Here is a 14206-nt window from a genome sequence, read left to right as displayed (position 1 = left end):
TCTAGACTTCTATGAAAAACAGTTCAAGTTCTGATTACGTCCAAAGTAGCTATTCCTGTGCATAAAAGAAGGCACACATTCAAAGAAGTCTATTATCTGAGTAAAAATTCAATGAAGTCCCAGTATTCCTGCAACAACCACATTGCGTCCTCTGATCTACTTTTATTAGATCATTACAAATAAAACCCTCATTCAAAGTGTTACAAGACAAATGTTTGCTCTGTTTACCTGGCACTGCATTAGGGTTTGTTTTAAACCCTTTCTCCAGTTGTCCATTGAATGAGATACTTTCTCCCAGCGCAAATTCACTTGTCGAAGTCTGTTTTGAAGCTCTTTGGATTCAGTGCTATCTGTTTGCTGGAAGTCCTTGCTACTCAGGTTAACGGAGAACACTAAAGCCTTGTAATTATCAAAGGCTTTAAGCATGTTCTGAAAAAAGAAGCAGATTACAACTCTCGGTAAATTATCAATAACTTTAATTTTTCATTTAGGGTACGTCTACACAGCAGGGCTAAAGTCAATTAAGCTATGCAACTTCAACTACACCAATTGCGTAGCTTAAGTTGAAATAGCTTAATTCAGTGTTTGGCACTGTCTACACAGCAGGAAGTCGAAGGAAGAACACTCTTCCTTCGACTTCCCCTACTCCTTGTGAAATGAGGGATACCATAAGTCGGAGTAAGAAGTCCTCCAGGTTGACATTACTTCAAAATAAAGGCTTGTAGTGTAGATGTGCACTACACAAAATAACGCTGCTATGAAGACGTACCCTAAAAAACAATCTTTCACAAACTAAGAAATCACAAGTATTCCAGGGATACTTCAAGAGATATTTCAAGAGACGACTTCAAGGCAGAGTTCCTCAGTATCTTGAAGCTGAATACCCACCTGCAATTGTAGGAGCAATAATGGAGAATCTGACAAGGACCTGGATGTTAAAAATTCGACATTCAATCAGAACTTCGATAGTATTTAAAATTTTCAGAAACTTGATTTTACACAGATTTTATACCACGATTGTGCGTTGCCTGAACAGATAACGGTGATGGCAATGGGTCCTGTCCCAAGAAGCATATGGTCTAAATTATATCTCATCCAAAATAAAATAAAAATCCCAACAACCAGAACACTATGTGGATGCAAACATCGACCTGTGGCTGTGGATATCCGTGGATAGACATGGATATCTGCAGAACTGCAGGGCCCTACTCTCATAGGACACTGCAGTCAATGCAGAGGAGTGTGGTCCCATCACTCCTGGCCCTGCCATGGTGCCTCCTGTCTGGGTTTTGGGCAGTACAGCCACATTGCTGGGGTTGGGAGCTTGCTCCTGGAAGTGACAGGACCACACTCCTCTCCAGTGGTTGCAGTGTCTCTTGGGAGTGGAGCCCTCCGGATCTGCGGATGCATACGTCTGTCTGTAGATATCCGCAGCCACAGGTAGAGCCATGCGCAGATACAAACATTTACAAGCAACATAGTGCCCCCTAATGCAGTGTTGAAATCAAGGATCCAGCACTAACTTACAGGGAGGAGTGATGGCTAGAAATTGGAAGAATGTAGCAATTTTCCATATCACCCATCCAAGTACAACTTGGCTCAGCCCAGCTTAACATTTAAGATTATCACCACAAATCGTGCAGAAACCACCACTTCACATTCTTATGAATGCCTTATTGTGTCTCAAACGAAGTACTGTTCTCTTCCCAAACCTAATATTAACTCAGATAATGAGTTTATTCTGCATATTTGATTGATAAAGCTTGATGTTCACCTCAACAGAAGTCAGTTTCTGATCACTGAGGTTTGACCAGTATGAGTCCACCTTTTGAAGCAATCCATTAGATCAGTGGTTCCCAAACTGTTCACGCCCCCTTTTTTGATTTTTGAGAAATCACGTTCCCCTCCCCCATAGCAGCAAAAACTTGTTGAGAGAGAGAAAAAGGAACTGACGGGGGCCGAAAAACAAAAACAGCAGCAAAACTTGGGGGGGGGGGGGCTCGGTCACCTCACGCCCCCCGCCCAGAATGTCTGCATGCCCCCCAGTTTGGGAACCCATGCATTAGACAATCTATGCTGTGTCCATTTTCTGGGACTAGTCACTTTTGTCCGTTTACTGGGAGATACATAATACCCAGTGCAGTTTTGGGGTATTGAGCATACAAATCTACACACATTGGGATAGACGTTCCAGATATGTTTTTGTGGTATCAACCTACAAAATGTTATGGTTAAACAATATTTTAAAAATTATAGGGAAAATAGTATTTTGCTCAGAGAAACAAGTCTTTTAAAATAGTAAATGACATTTTTAAAACCTCATTTTTGGTATATGACAACATACTTTCAGTTTCTTTACTCTTTGTTCTATTGCGTGCAGACTGGTTGCAGGCTTTGCTTTCTGTAATTCTTCCAGCTCTTCTTCAGTTTTATCCAGCCAAGCAGTAATATCACTGAGATCAGAGTTCAGTTGTTGCCACTGCTGCAGATTCTGTTTCATTCTAAGTTTATTTCTTAGATCCTGAGCTTGAATGAGCTCCCATTTCTCAATAACACCTACAGTGATATACCAAGAAATGCTTTAAAACACCAATCACGTGAATATTATTTAAAACAGAACAGAATATTATTTACAAACTATGAAGTTTAGTGTTTCTAAAGAACCCATTCTGCAATCTGCTTCTGACTAGGGATGTTATCTATCGGTTAAATGACTAATTGAGTAATTGATGGAATGTTATAGGCTATTCGATTAGTCGATGAGGGGAGCGCTCCCATTGCAGCTCTGCACCTTAAATGTAGTAAGAACTCTTACTACATATAAAATGCAGAGTCACAGCGTCTCGGGGGTGGCACGAGCTGGGACTGTTTTGTCCCAGTTTGTGCTGCCCCCAGGAGCTAACCCCATGGTGGGTTACTCTGCTGGGCACTTACTATATTTGAAGTGCAGAACTGCAGCAGGGTTGGCACGAGCTGGGACTCCCTGGAACGCTGTGGCTCTGCCTCCCCCGCTTCCTCCTGCACCGAATAGTAACTCAATTAGTCGCTTACATCCCTACTTCAGACCAGATATTCTCTCTCCTTGGCTGTGTCTACACTGGGCCACTTATTCCGGAAAATCAGCCACTTTTCCGGAATAAGCTGCGAGCTGTCTACACTGGCCCTTGAATTTCCGGAAAAGCAACAATGCTCTACTGTACAAAATCAGCCGCTATTCCGGAAAAACTATTCTGCTCCCGCTCGGGCATAAGTCCTTATTCCGGAACACTGTTCCGGAAAAGGGCCAGTGCAGACAGCCCAGTAGTCTTTTCCGGAAAAAAGCCCCGATCGCGAAAATGGCGATTGGGGCTCTTTTCCAGAAAAGCGCGTCTACATTGGCCACAGATGTTTTTCTGGAAAAAGGGCTTTTCCGGAAAAGCAGCCTGCCAATATAGACGCTCCTTTTCCGGAAAAACTGAAAACGGAATAGTATTCCGTTTTAAGCAGTTCCGGAAATTCATGCCAGTGTAGACACAGCCCTTGTGTGCCGGGGTGTCTCTACACCACATTGGGCTGGAGAAGGTTAATCCCATGCTATGGACCCTTGTTACTCATGCTCTGACTGGAATCACAGTATAAGGCAGAGCAGTGCAGCGCAGCTCAGTCTAAGCTGATCCCTGATCAGAGCAGACATGTACTGCAGGCTCCTGCAGTGCCAGGGTCATCAGAGGCAAACGCCAGCCAGAGTGATGCCTCTACCAAACAGCAGCTAAGTGCCAAGGTAGCGATTGCTGAGGGATCCCCCTGCATTGGAAGAAGGGGTAGGAAGTGACCCAGGGAAGAGGGGATAGTGATGGGTGACTGAGAAGCAAGATATCGTTTCCTTCAAGCCTTGGATCAGGAACTGGTGGAGAAAGTAGTTGCAGGTGCCCAATCTCTATCTATCCATGGACACTGGCAATGTGCAGGGAGGTGAATTGCAACCCTGGAAGGAAAAGCAGCTACCTAGACTTTGGCCAATAGCCCCTTTGTTCTGAACTGCAGGACAGCCCTACTGACTCTGGCCATTGAGCCATACTGCCCTGGGAAGGAGGGCAGCTACTTAAGACTTTTGCTATTTGGCCTTACTGTCCTGAACCCTAGACCTGCCTTAGTGACTTGGGCAGTGGGGCCATACTGCTGTAAGGAGCTGACATATATATCTGTCTTACTACACCTGATATAAAAATACCATCATAACATTATTGTAATGTACTACTTGTATCCTGGAAGGTCAGCTATACAACCAGATATGCAAGCTATGCAGGTAAAATGACAATTATTTGGAAAATACAGTGACACTACACAGGATTGCAATAACCGAGGAATATTTTATCCAGACAAAAATACAGAAGAAATATCAAGAAGTTGAATGTAATTATCCAGACTGAATTTGGCAAAGGCGAGAGGATTAATTGCCATGGTGTGAAAAGTAAAATACAAGTGGCCACGTTTTATGGATCATCTGAAAAATGGCACTTCCAGCAGCACAGAGCTGCATAAACCCAGCATTTTGGGGTATTGCTTCTGTGCTGAGAAGAGCGCCAACACCACTACCCATCTCATGTAGGACTGCCCTGCAGATCTCTCATCCACAAAGTAACCCTGCTTGATGCTGGTCACAGTGTGAGAGCTGATGCAGTTGCAGCATAATATGGTTGGTGTACTGCAACTTATCACTGTTGCTCTACTGCAGATTTAGAACTATAGTACAAACCTGATTTTTATAAAGGTTCTGTAGAACACCTGATGCACAAAAACAGGGTCTTGTAAGGTTAAGAGAGCCAGCTCAACTGTCCCTGTTCTAACTATAGATTTGCTCTGCTGTGAAAAATGTAGTAATTACCAAGCCTTGATTAATCAAGAGCTTATGTACACAGCAGCTGTAATATACTTTTTAAACGATTGGAATATAAGTTACTGAGAAAACAAGTTATACCAATCTTGTCTTAGTCAAGGTAACATACTTCTTGGCGTCTGTGAAGAATTTTCACAGTCTGATTAAATATCCCTTGAAGTGGCTAGAACCTCACAAACAAATGAGAACCATTACATTTTTATCAGTGAGGAGACAGAAGTCAAGTATATGATGAGTCTGAAACTCTTGAGTGTAGAAGAGGAAATAGAAGGGCTGAGAATTCAGCAATAAATATAGGTCAGACAATGTCAAGTAAGAAGGCAGTTTAGCAAATTTTAGCAAAATGCATCATTTCAGAGAGCAGTGGTATGTCTATTCTCAATGTAAGTGCGCTGACATGTTGTCTTTGCTTTGTTAACTTGTGAGTCACACAATAAACCACTTCATAAGAGCTATTATTCATTTCTTTACATGGTTTATCTTTAGCTGTACCTGATTGCTTCTCTGCAGCTGCAATGTTCACAAGCCCCTGATCATTTTGGGGATCCTCATCATTCAATACAGCAGACGCTTCTTTCACACTGTCCATGTTCCCACTGCTTGCAGACACTAGCAGTTTAGCCTAGAATTATTTAATACATTTATTAAATTAACATGCTGGGAATGCCAATGAACCTTCAAGATGCATGCACTTTAGTATAAAAGGTGATAGTGTAGGCTTTTGAAAGTAACACTTAATAAAGACACCACCAACAAGTACCACCAAGCCAACACCATCTCTATGCAACAGTACTGTATATATACTAGGTAAATCAAAGAATTATGGAATACTAGAACTGGAAGGGTCATCAAGTCATGAGAGTAGCCATACTGGGTCAGAGCAATGGTCCATCTAACTCAATATCCTGTCTGCCAACAGTGGGCAATACCAGATGCCCCAGAGAGAGGGAACACAGCAAGTAATCCTTACATGATCCCTCCCCTGTCACCCATTTCCAGACAAATCACCCATTTCCAGACAAAGTCCAGTCCCTACTCTTATGTCAGGACCAAGCACCGTCTAGATCATCCCTAGCAGATGTTTATCTAACCTGCTCTTAAATATTTCCAATGATGGGATGCCTTCCTAGGCAATTTATTCCAGGGTTTAACCATCCAGTTTTTCCTAATATCCAACGTAAACCTCCCTTACTGCAACTTAAGCCCATTGCTTCTTGTCCTACCATCAGAGGTCAAGGAGAACAATTTTTCTCCTTCCTCCTTGTAACATCCTTTTAGGTACTTAAAAACTGCTATCATGTCCCCTCTCAGTCTTCTCTTTTCCAAACTAAACAAACCCAGTTTTTTCAATTCTTCCCTCACAGATCATGTTTTCTAGACCTTTAATCATTTTTGTACCCACTCTGCCATTCTCTAAATTGTTCATGACGATACTGAACAGAACTAGTCCCAAAACAGACCCCTGCAGAACCCCACTTGTTATGCCCTTCCAGCATGACTGTGAACCATTAATAACTACTCTCTGAGAATGGTTATCCAGCCAGTTATGCACCCACCTTGTAGTAGCCCCACCCCAGCTAGATTGTAGTCCCCTAGTTTATTGATAAGAAGGTCACGCAACGTGGTATCAAACGCTTTACTAAAGACTAGATATACCTCGTCTACCACTTTCCTCTTATCCACGAGACTTGTTATCCTACCAAAGAAAGCTATCAGATAGATTTGACATGATTTGTTCTTTACAAATCCATGCTGGCTGTTACCTATCACCTTATTATCTTCCAGACGTTTGCAGATGAATTCCTTAATTATTTGCTCCATTATTTTTCCTGCCACAGAAATATGCCAACAGTTATTGGTAGAAATACAGTAATGACATTTAAGCTGGTGAGAGGTCCAGTTCCTTAAAGTTATCAAGGCTCTTCATGCCCAGTGATTTCAATGGAAGTTTAGGAGTTTATCTATCTTTGAAGGTCTGGGCCGTAGCGACTTATTGATAGAAATTGGTTGACTCTAACCCACTGTATAAAATCTAATATTAGAGGCATTTCCATTCACTCCATCAGTTACTAAGACTTGGCAAGAGCTATTCTAAGAAAAATATGGATGTGACCAAAACCAAGCAACACTAACAATAACTTGTGCATTAACTGCACTACTTCATTCCCGTGAGTACCAGAGCATTGATGGCTATGGTGCAATCCTCTTGAGATAGTGAGGTGCCAGAGCAGGACAAGCAATACAAAAGGAGACAAAGGTAGAACTGCAGCCTGAAAAACACTGCTCCTGGAAACCAACCACTGGGAATGATCTCTCTTCTGGCTTCCCACTGCCTTAGGCATAGTCTCCCTGGTAATTCCCTTTTTGCCATCAAGAAAGCTCTTTGAATGACCAGAAATGGGAGGAATAGCAGGCTATGTCTAGGCCAACCCCGTCCCTTCATTCAGCCTGCATGCTGAAAAAGGGTAGTTTGAACCTAGAGTTGTCAGCCATCCAAGATAGTCCTACAGTCTCCTGGAATTAAAGATTAAAGTTGTCATGAAACCTGCAGGAACATATCCAATCAAAAAAACTGACAACCCTATTCAAACCACTCTCTTGGAAGGAACTGAAAGGAGACACATAAAATAAGCATCAAGTTCTTCCTAATGCCACTGTGTTTAGCTTATAATTAATATCCACAGATCTTGAACTCACATAGCCTGGCTTATATGGGGTGCTTGTCTCTGGGCTTCCAGACTGTACATTTCTTAACATCTCGGTCTGGTTGTACTCATGTTTCCTGCAGGTTGGGCTATCCGGGGAATGCCAGGTAAGAGCTTCTGAAATGGATTTTCCTACCACATAAAACAAAACAAATACAACCTGAATTTGAGACCACCCCACTGTATAATGAAGCGTTTACTTTTTAAATAAATTAAGTAGTAGTCTGTAGAATATGGCACCACATGATGGCATTGAAATGGCAGTGTTGCAGCTTTCCTTGCAAAGCATGCACATTTGCAAAATGTCAGCAGTGTTCCAGAAGGTAATGAAATGACAGCCATGCAATTATGAGACATTTTATTTTCTTCTGAAAATGTCTGGCTGCAGTATGACAGGGAAAGTTACAACAAGGAAAGTTTGCACCGTAGTTTTGGTAAGTTCCTGTTCCCATGACACTATCATTTTGCTGCAATGCATGACAAATGAGTCAAGAATAGACCTGTTCTGAGTGGAAGAGAATACTGAACTCTTATTTGGGATTTAGCTAATGGCATGGCCAAAGCTCTGTCACACACAATGCAAAATGATATGCGATAGTTACAAAGTGCTGCTTTTACTAGCATAACTAAACTACTGTCTCAATAATTAGGTGATTACAATCAACAAGGAAAAAAATAATACCAAGACCAAACCACCATGAAAGAGCTGAAAGACTTTGGATTTATATAATGAAATGCACATTAACCATCCCTGCTTTAGACAGGAAAACTGTAAATGGCATGTTCTTGACTGCTTTGTAATGTATATGTGTTTCTACTGCAGCGTAAAAACACCATGACACAATGGCACATGGTGTCCACACAAGGCAGGAAATCAGACGTTACATATGAAAGGAGGTTTAGGAGTATAGCGTGCGCCACAGGGAGATTGCCATGTTCAGACACATGCATTAGCAGGTGCCTACCAGAAGATGCTTTCAAAGTTTTTGTGGTCATTTTAAGATATGCCTCTGGATTTTCAGTGATTTCTATATCTGAAAGAGAATAATGTCATTTTCCTCACTGGACAAATATTGAATATTTTCTGAATATTAATAGAAACATCTGAAATATTGACTGAGAGGAAAAACTTCATTACTATTTTCATCAAGCATTTTTAGAAAACAAGGAATTTGCGGGGGCATTCAAAACTTTAAGGTTGGTTTAGACAACACTATCCTTTTTGTCCAGACAGTATCACGAAAAGTTAAATAACTTTCACACTTTTGTACCAATACAAATTAACACACCTGCCCGACGCAAACAACAGAACAGGTGCCACTTTAGGGATGCTAAAGGAGGCTGTACTGAAACAAAACGTCTGGGATTACTGGTTCTTACCAGAGAGAGCACTGTAGTATGTTCCTTCTTCTTCATCCTCATGAGAGGAAGAGCCTCCTACATCACCTGTGTGATCCCATTCAAGTGGGATGGAGTCAACACTGACAGGGGTCTCACAGCCTGACCTTTCATAAGCAGGTGCAGGGGAAACCAGATGGCAAAGGGACTGCTGGGAAGAAGGCAGCTCATTTATTGCCTTCTTATGCCAGGGATCATTTTGGATTTCTCTTGAGTCTTCTGCATCTGTCTCATTTTCAGATGTATCTTTGTCATCTTCTATTCCCTAAAATAATTGTTTTATATTGTGATGAATCAACATAGATCTAAGTTGCTTAACAAGTGACACAGTAAGAGGTGGAGAAATACAGCAGCTTATTTTTTGTGGCATGGAGACATCAGCCTGTAATGGTCTGTCCCCACATATTTTCTTATGATGGAAAGCCCAGAGAAGATCTTTCCTTTTCTCCCCTTCCTTTTCTCCTGCAGCTACAATGTCAACCTCAACCCAGTACTTCGCCCTCCTCCTCATATCACCCAACCTTCACTGAGATAGCTCCCTTCTGCAAATGAGAATGACTAGCTAATTACAGTGCGGCACCATCAGGTGGACAAAGGGGAGCATCATTCCCAGGTGCCTATACTAATTAAATCCTTCCATAGGCTTTTTAATAGATGGTATTTCTTTTTGAGTCGAAACACTCTCAGCATTGGCTGATATCTCATATGTACAAGCAAAGATTGGCATCTGTCCCCCAAATGGAAGTGAAGAACAACTGGGGGCACAAATAAATCTATTGTGATTATGAAAAAGAAAATACTGAACATGCTATGGAAGCTAATAGTGGATATAAAAACAGATACAAAAATCTGCATTAAACGTTTTAAGCCCTTTACAACCCTGTGAGTGGTTAAGAGACTTCTCTCTCTTAGAAAATGAAAAAATAAGTGATAAAGTGGGAATTATTACTGATGAGCCCCTGACCCTTCTGCACTCAATCCATTAACACTATGCTGCTACTCAGCTGCTGCTACACAATGAATATTGCATTTTCATACCAACACCTGCCAAAGCACCAAGACCATACTTATCCCTTACAGGATGCCTGGAAGTCAATCTTTGATGGAATCGAGAGACCCGTCCAAACACTTCCTGACAATATCTATGCAGTTCCTCCAACTCATCTTCAATCAGGATAGCATCCAAAGGTTCACTCTTCTGAATGAGCTGCTCTCCAAAAACTATTAGCTGATCAATCTTATTGGTGTTTAGGGTTATTTCCTGTTGGAAACCCTATATCAAACAGACATAAGAAATGGTTACTTAAGCAGTGATTCTTTCTTGCCTGTGCTCAAGACTATCCTGCTCTAGCATTGCAAAGCGGAGGGAATCTGAACACTGACAGTAATCTATCTTCTTTTGGCAGACAGCTTTCTATCTGCCATCTGTAAACGTTTGGCTTTTCTTTTGCTAGTCAAAGCCATGTGGGTGACTTTAATGTGTGAATGTAGGTGCTGATTGAAATTAGCACCAAGTGAAGTGCTCCAACCATGCAACAGGAACAGCACAGCAATAGGAAGGCAAAGTTGCCTACGCTATCCAGTTGAGACGTCTCAGAGGGGTAGCCGTGTTCAAACTTTAAAACCCACTTCACGAAAGCTCATGATTCTGTATATTTTTGTCCGTCTCTAAGGTGCCGCAGGACCACTCATGATTTATACAGTTGACACACCTCAACCCTGCTGTGGATGGACCACCTCAAATGTGTGAAAGAGTGGGCTATTCTTCATGCCTATGCCAAGTTTTCCAATAAGCTGACGCATACTGATTTGTCATGTATAGGACCTACCCATTAAAACCTGAACTCATTCCATCTTTGCTATTGAAATAGATGGCAAAAACTTCTGGTCATCATTAGCTTGAACAAGTGACTTCTAGTCAACTTTAGCCATCAAATCCCTCTAGCCACTAAGTCACCTTTTGAACTCTGCACAGAATGAAACTGAACACAGGCTGTAGAACAACAAGCTGTGCTATGTGGGAAAGGACAGAACAGTACTGCTGAATAGAATATGAACTTCATTCATGTAGCAAAGCATCAGTATCTTTCTGAATGAGTGTCACAAAAACTAGTGCCTGACTGAAATGTTCAAAGAATCCACCTCCCAAATATTCTACATTCTATTAAAAATGCTAATTGGACATAATATTATTATGGAACTGGATCTGTCTTCAAGTTGGCTAGCAGATTTTAAATGTTGATTTTAGGTATTTATAGTAAAAGCTCTGTTATCCGGCACTCAATTAACTGGAAAGCTCAATCAACGGGCATTTCTGATATCTCCAATAGAAATCTTATATCTAGTAACCAGGACTAGTATACTGCCCAGCACATTATGCAATTGCACAGTCTGCACTCTACTTTTATGCAAAAGAGGCAGAAGACCAGGAAGCAAGCTGAAATCAGGGATTTATTAAGAAAGAAAGAAAAAGAAAAAAAAAGCAGCTTCCAAGGTGTGTTGTACTATCATTACAGATTCAGCCCAATTTCCTATACCTTCTACATCTCCAGTGATAATTGATGTTGATAACAATGACCCCGAGGGGCTACAAGATCCTAAAGTGCCTTCTGAACAATCAGAGATTAAATTATGTTCAGTATAGTTTTAGTGTTAAGTGTATTTTTAGTGTTCTGACTGTACATAGTGATATGTAGTGTCATAAGATAACCTACTGTATAGAAAATTTTACCTGTATGCATCTAAGTACTTCCAGAAACCAGCCACTCTGCAGGTGCAATACTACTGCTGGATTGGTAAGGACCTGTGTATTATTTTATACTTTATTCATTTTATTGTATTCTAATTCTTTGAAAATTGGTATTTCATTGGGGAAGTACAGCTCTCAGTTAACCCAAATATTCAATTAACCAGCACCCTGCATTCTCTCAACATGCCAAATAAGAGAGCTTTTACTGCAGCTGTTTTAAAAAAACGAGCAGTCCTGTGGCACCTGAGCTGTTTAGAGATCTTGCTTCTGTTTACCCAAGTTTTAAACTACCTTTCAAGTTTAATATAACTTGAGCCCTGCACAGATGCAAATGCCTACCTGCGGGTGCAGATATCTGCAGATGGACATTGGTATCTGGGATCTACTCTCAAGAGACATTGCGGCCAACGGAGAGGAGCATGGTCTCATTGCTCCCAGGAGCTAGCGCTCCGCGCCAGCAGCTCCTCTTGACAGTGCAGCTGTCATACAGGGCCATACAACCCCACACCAGATATGCTGTGGGTAGACATTAGTATCCGCACAGAGCTCTAAATATAGCCATCATTGATACTAAGTTGTAAGAGGAAACAGAAAGACAGAATCAAAGACTCTGAATATTGAACTTATATTTTACAGAAACTATTTTTTAAGTTGACTTGTACAATTATTTTTCTAACATTTACTGGTCCAACAACAAATATGATCTGATGGACATAATGTATGCTGTCCTGAAATTAGCCCATAGCTAACTGGCTGGCATTGCCAAGAGACTACAGACTGACGTTGGTACACCAGCTACTTTGAATTATACGTACATTTAATTGCCGCATTTTGTCATCAAAGTTACTCTCTGAGAAGTGTTCCACGTTTGTCAGTTGAAGGTCCATTTCTGTGAGCCAAACAAGAATACTGTCCCTTGTTCCCTCAAACTCATCTCTCTGGTTGGTGAAGTACTGAAGAAGAAAAAGGCAGCTCTTCATTATTAGTTTAGTATCAGAGGGGTAGCCGTGTTAGTCTGAATCTGCAAAAGCGGCGAGGAGTCCTGTGGCACCTTATAGACTAACAGAAGTGTTGGAGCATAAGCTTTCGTGGGCAAAGACCCACTTCGTCAGATGCATGTAGTGGAAAGTACCAGAGGCAGGTATAAATATGCAGGCCAGAATCAGGCTAGAGATAATGAGGTGAATCCAATCAGGGAGGATGAGGCCCACTTCTAGTAGCTGATCTGGAGGTGTGAATACCAAGAGAGGAGAAGCTGCTTTTGTAGTTAGCTAGCCATTCACAGTCTTTGTTTAAGCCTGAGTTGATTGTGTCAAACTTGAAGATGAACTGTAGCTCATGCATCTGATGAAGTGGGTCTTTGCCCATGAAAGCTTATGCTCCAACACTTCGGTTAGTCTATAAAGTGCCACAGGACTCCTCGCCGCTATTATTAGTTTAGTTACTGACTAGAGACTGTCATAGCAGCATTTTAAAACTGGCATTTTCTTTCAGAATTGCTGTTCATTTTAAATAGACATGTGTCTAAGGTCTTATCTACACACCAGAGTTAAAGCTGCATATACTTAAAGCAGTACAACCCCATCTAGCACAGACACTGATATAAAGGTATTTATGTCACACAAGAAAGGGAATGAGGTATGCAAGTATAAAGCACCTTTATACTGGTAGAAATATACCCACATTAGAGGAGCATACTGATATAACTACACTGATAACAAAAATAAACAAATTCACACTCCTGAACCATATAGTTCTACCAGTACAAAAACTGTGTTTAGACCAGGCCTAAGTTGTTTTTGATGCTCTAACTTTAGCAGCTAGTTTAGATAAAGAAAACAAGTTCCATCTCTAATTAAAATTAGATCATCAAAATTAACAAAATGATTGATTAGCTGGAATGTGTAAATACACTCAAGTGTAATTATCATGCCATTTGGTGTTAAAGCCATTTGTGCAAATTTGTTCCACTTCCTGCTGTCTCCCACCTGGGTAGATATCAGGAAAGGCGATTTCTCTATCGCAGCCTGCTAAACAGCCCCCAAACAACAAATATACTGAAAAGAGATTAGGAAAAAAAAGAGTACAAACGACACATTCCAAGGATATGTCTACACCACCAAGTTTAGTTGATAAAAACTGCTTTTGACGATTATATAGAAAGAGTGTACACACTGCAGGAAAAAAATGCCCAGACACAATACATTTCCACCTCTATCAGAGACTTTTTTCTTTCCCCCTTTGCTTTATTGTTCACAAAGAGTCAGTGTAGACTGTGCACTGTGTTTTGTCTACAGAACTGGCTTCCACCAGCACCCTACCATGTCTGCTCTGCTCAGTGTTTTGTGATCTCTGCTTCCCTGTAGCCATGTGCCTCCCCCCACTTTCAAAGCCCTGGGAAGGATCTGACAGCTGAATGTGCTGCTCCCTTTGGGAGTAAACAAAGAACAAATCACTGAATCATAGAATCATAGAATA

At 41.2% G+C, this 14206-nt stretch overlaps 1 protein-coding gene across 7 annotated transcripts in view; it reads right to left on the bottom strand.

Moving 5' to 3' along the window:
* Nucleotides 1-14206, bottom strand: part of SYNE2 (spectrin repeat containing nuclear envelope protein 2) — a 304665-nt gene that overhangs the window by 7788 nt on the left and 282671 nt on the right. For 6 of the 7 annotated variants that reach the window (XM_075926397.2, XM_075926393.2, XM_075926394.2 and 3 more), the window contains 8 exons: nucleotides 12544-12681; nucleotides 10058-10252; nucleotides 8962-9244; nucleotides 8547-8615; nucleotides 7574-7713; nucleotides 5369-5498; nucleotides 2345-2556; nucleotides 229-429 (listed from right to left, as the gene is read on the bottom strand). In XM_075926397.2, the coding sequence (XP_075782512.2) occupies nucleotides 229-429; nucleotides 2345-2556; nucleotides 5369-5498; nucleotides 7574-7713; nucleotides 8547-8615; nucleotides 8962-9244; nucleotides 10058-10252; nucleotides 12544-12681 (1368 nt within the window). The remainder of the gene's footprint in view (nucleotides 1-228; nucleotides 430-2344; nucleotides 2557-5368; nucleotides 5499-7573; nucleotides 7714-8546; nucleotides 8616-8961; nucleotides 9245-10057; nucleotides 10253-12543; nucleotides 12682-14206) is intronic. The other variant, XM_075926396.2, reaches the window with a different exon arrangement.

The sequence above is a fragment of the Pelodiscus sinensis genome, chromosome 5, assembly GCF_052426305.1.
Source record: "Pelodiscus sinensis isolate ZL-2025 chromosome 5, ASM5242630v1, whole genome shotgun sequence".
NCBI classification, from domain to species: Eukaryota; Metazoa; Chordata; order Testudines; family Trionychidae; genus Pelodiscus; species Pelodiscus sinensis.
The sequence above is the reverse complement of the archived record's forward strand: the minus strand, read 5'-3'. Positions and strand labels throughout refer to the sequence as shown.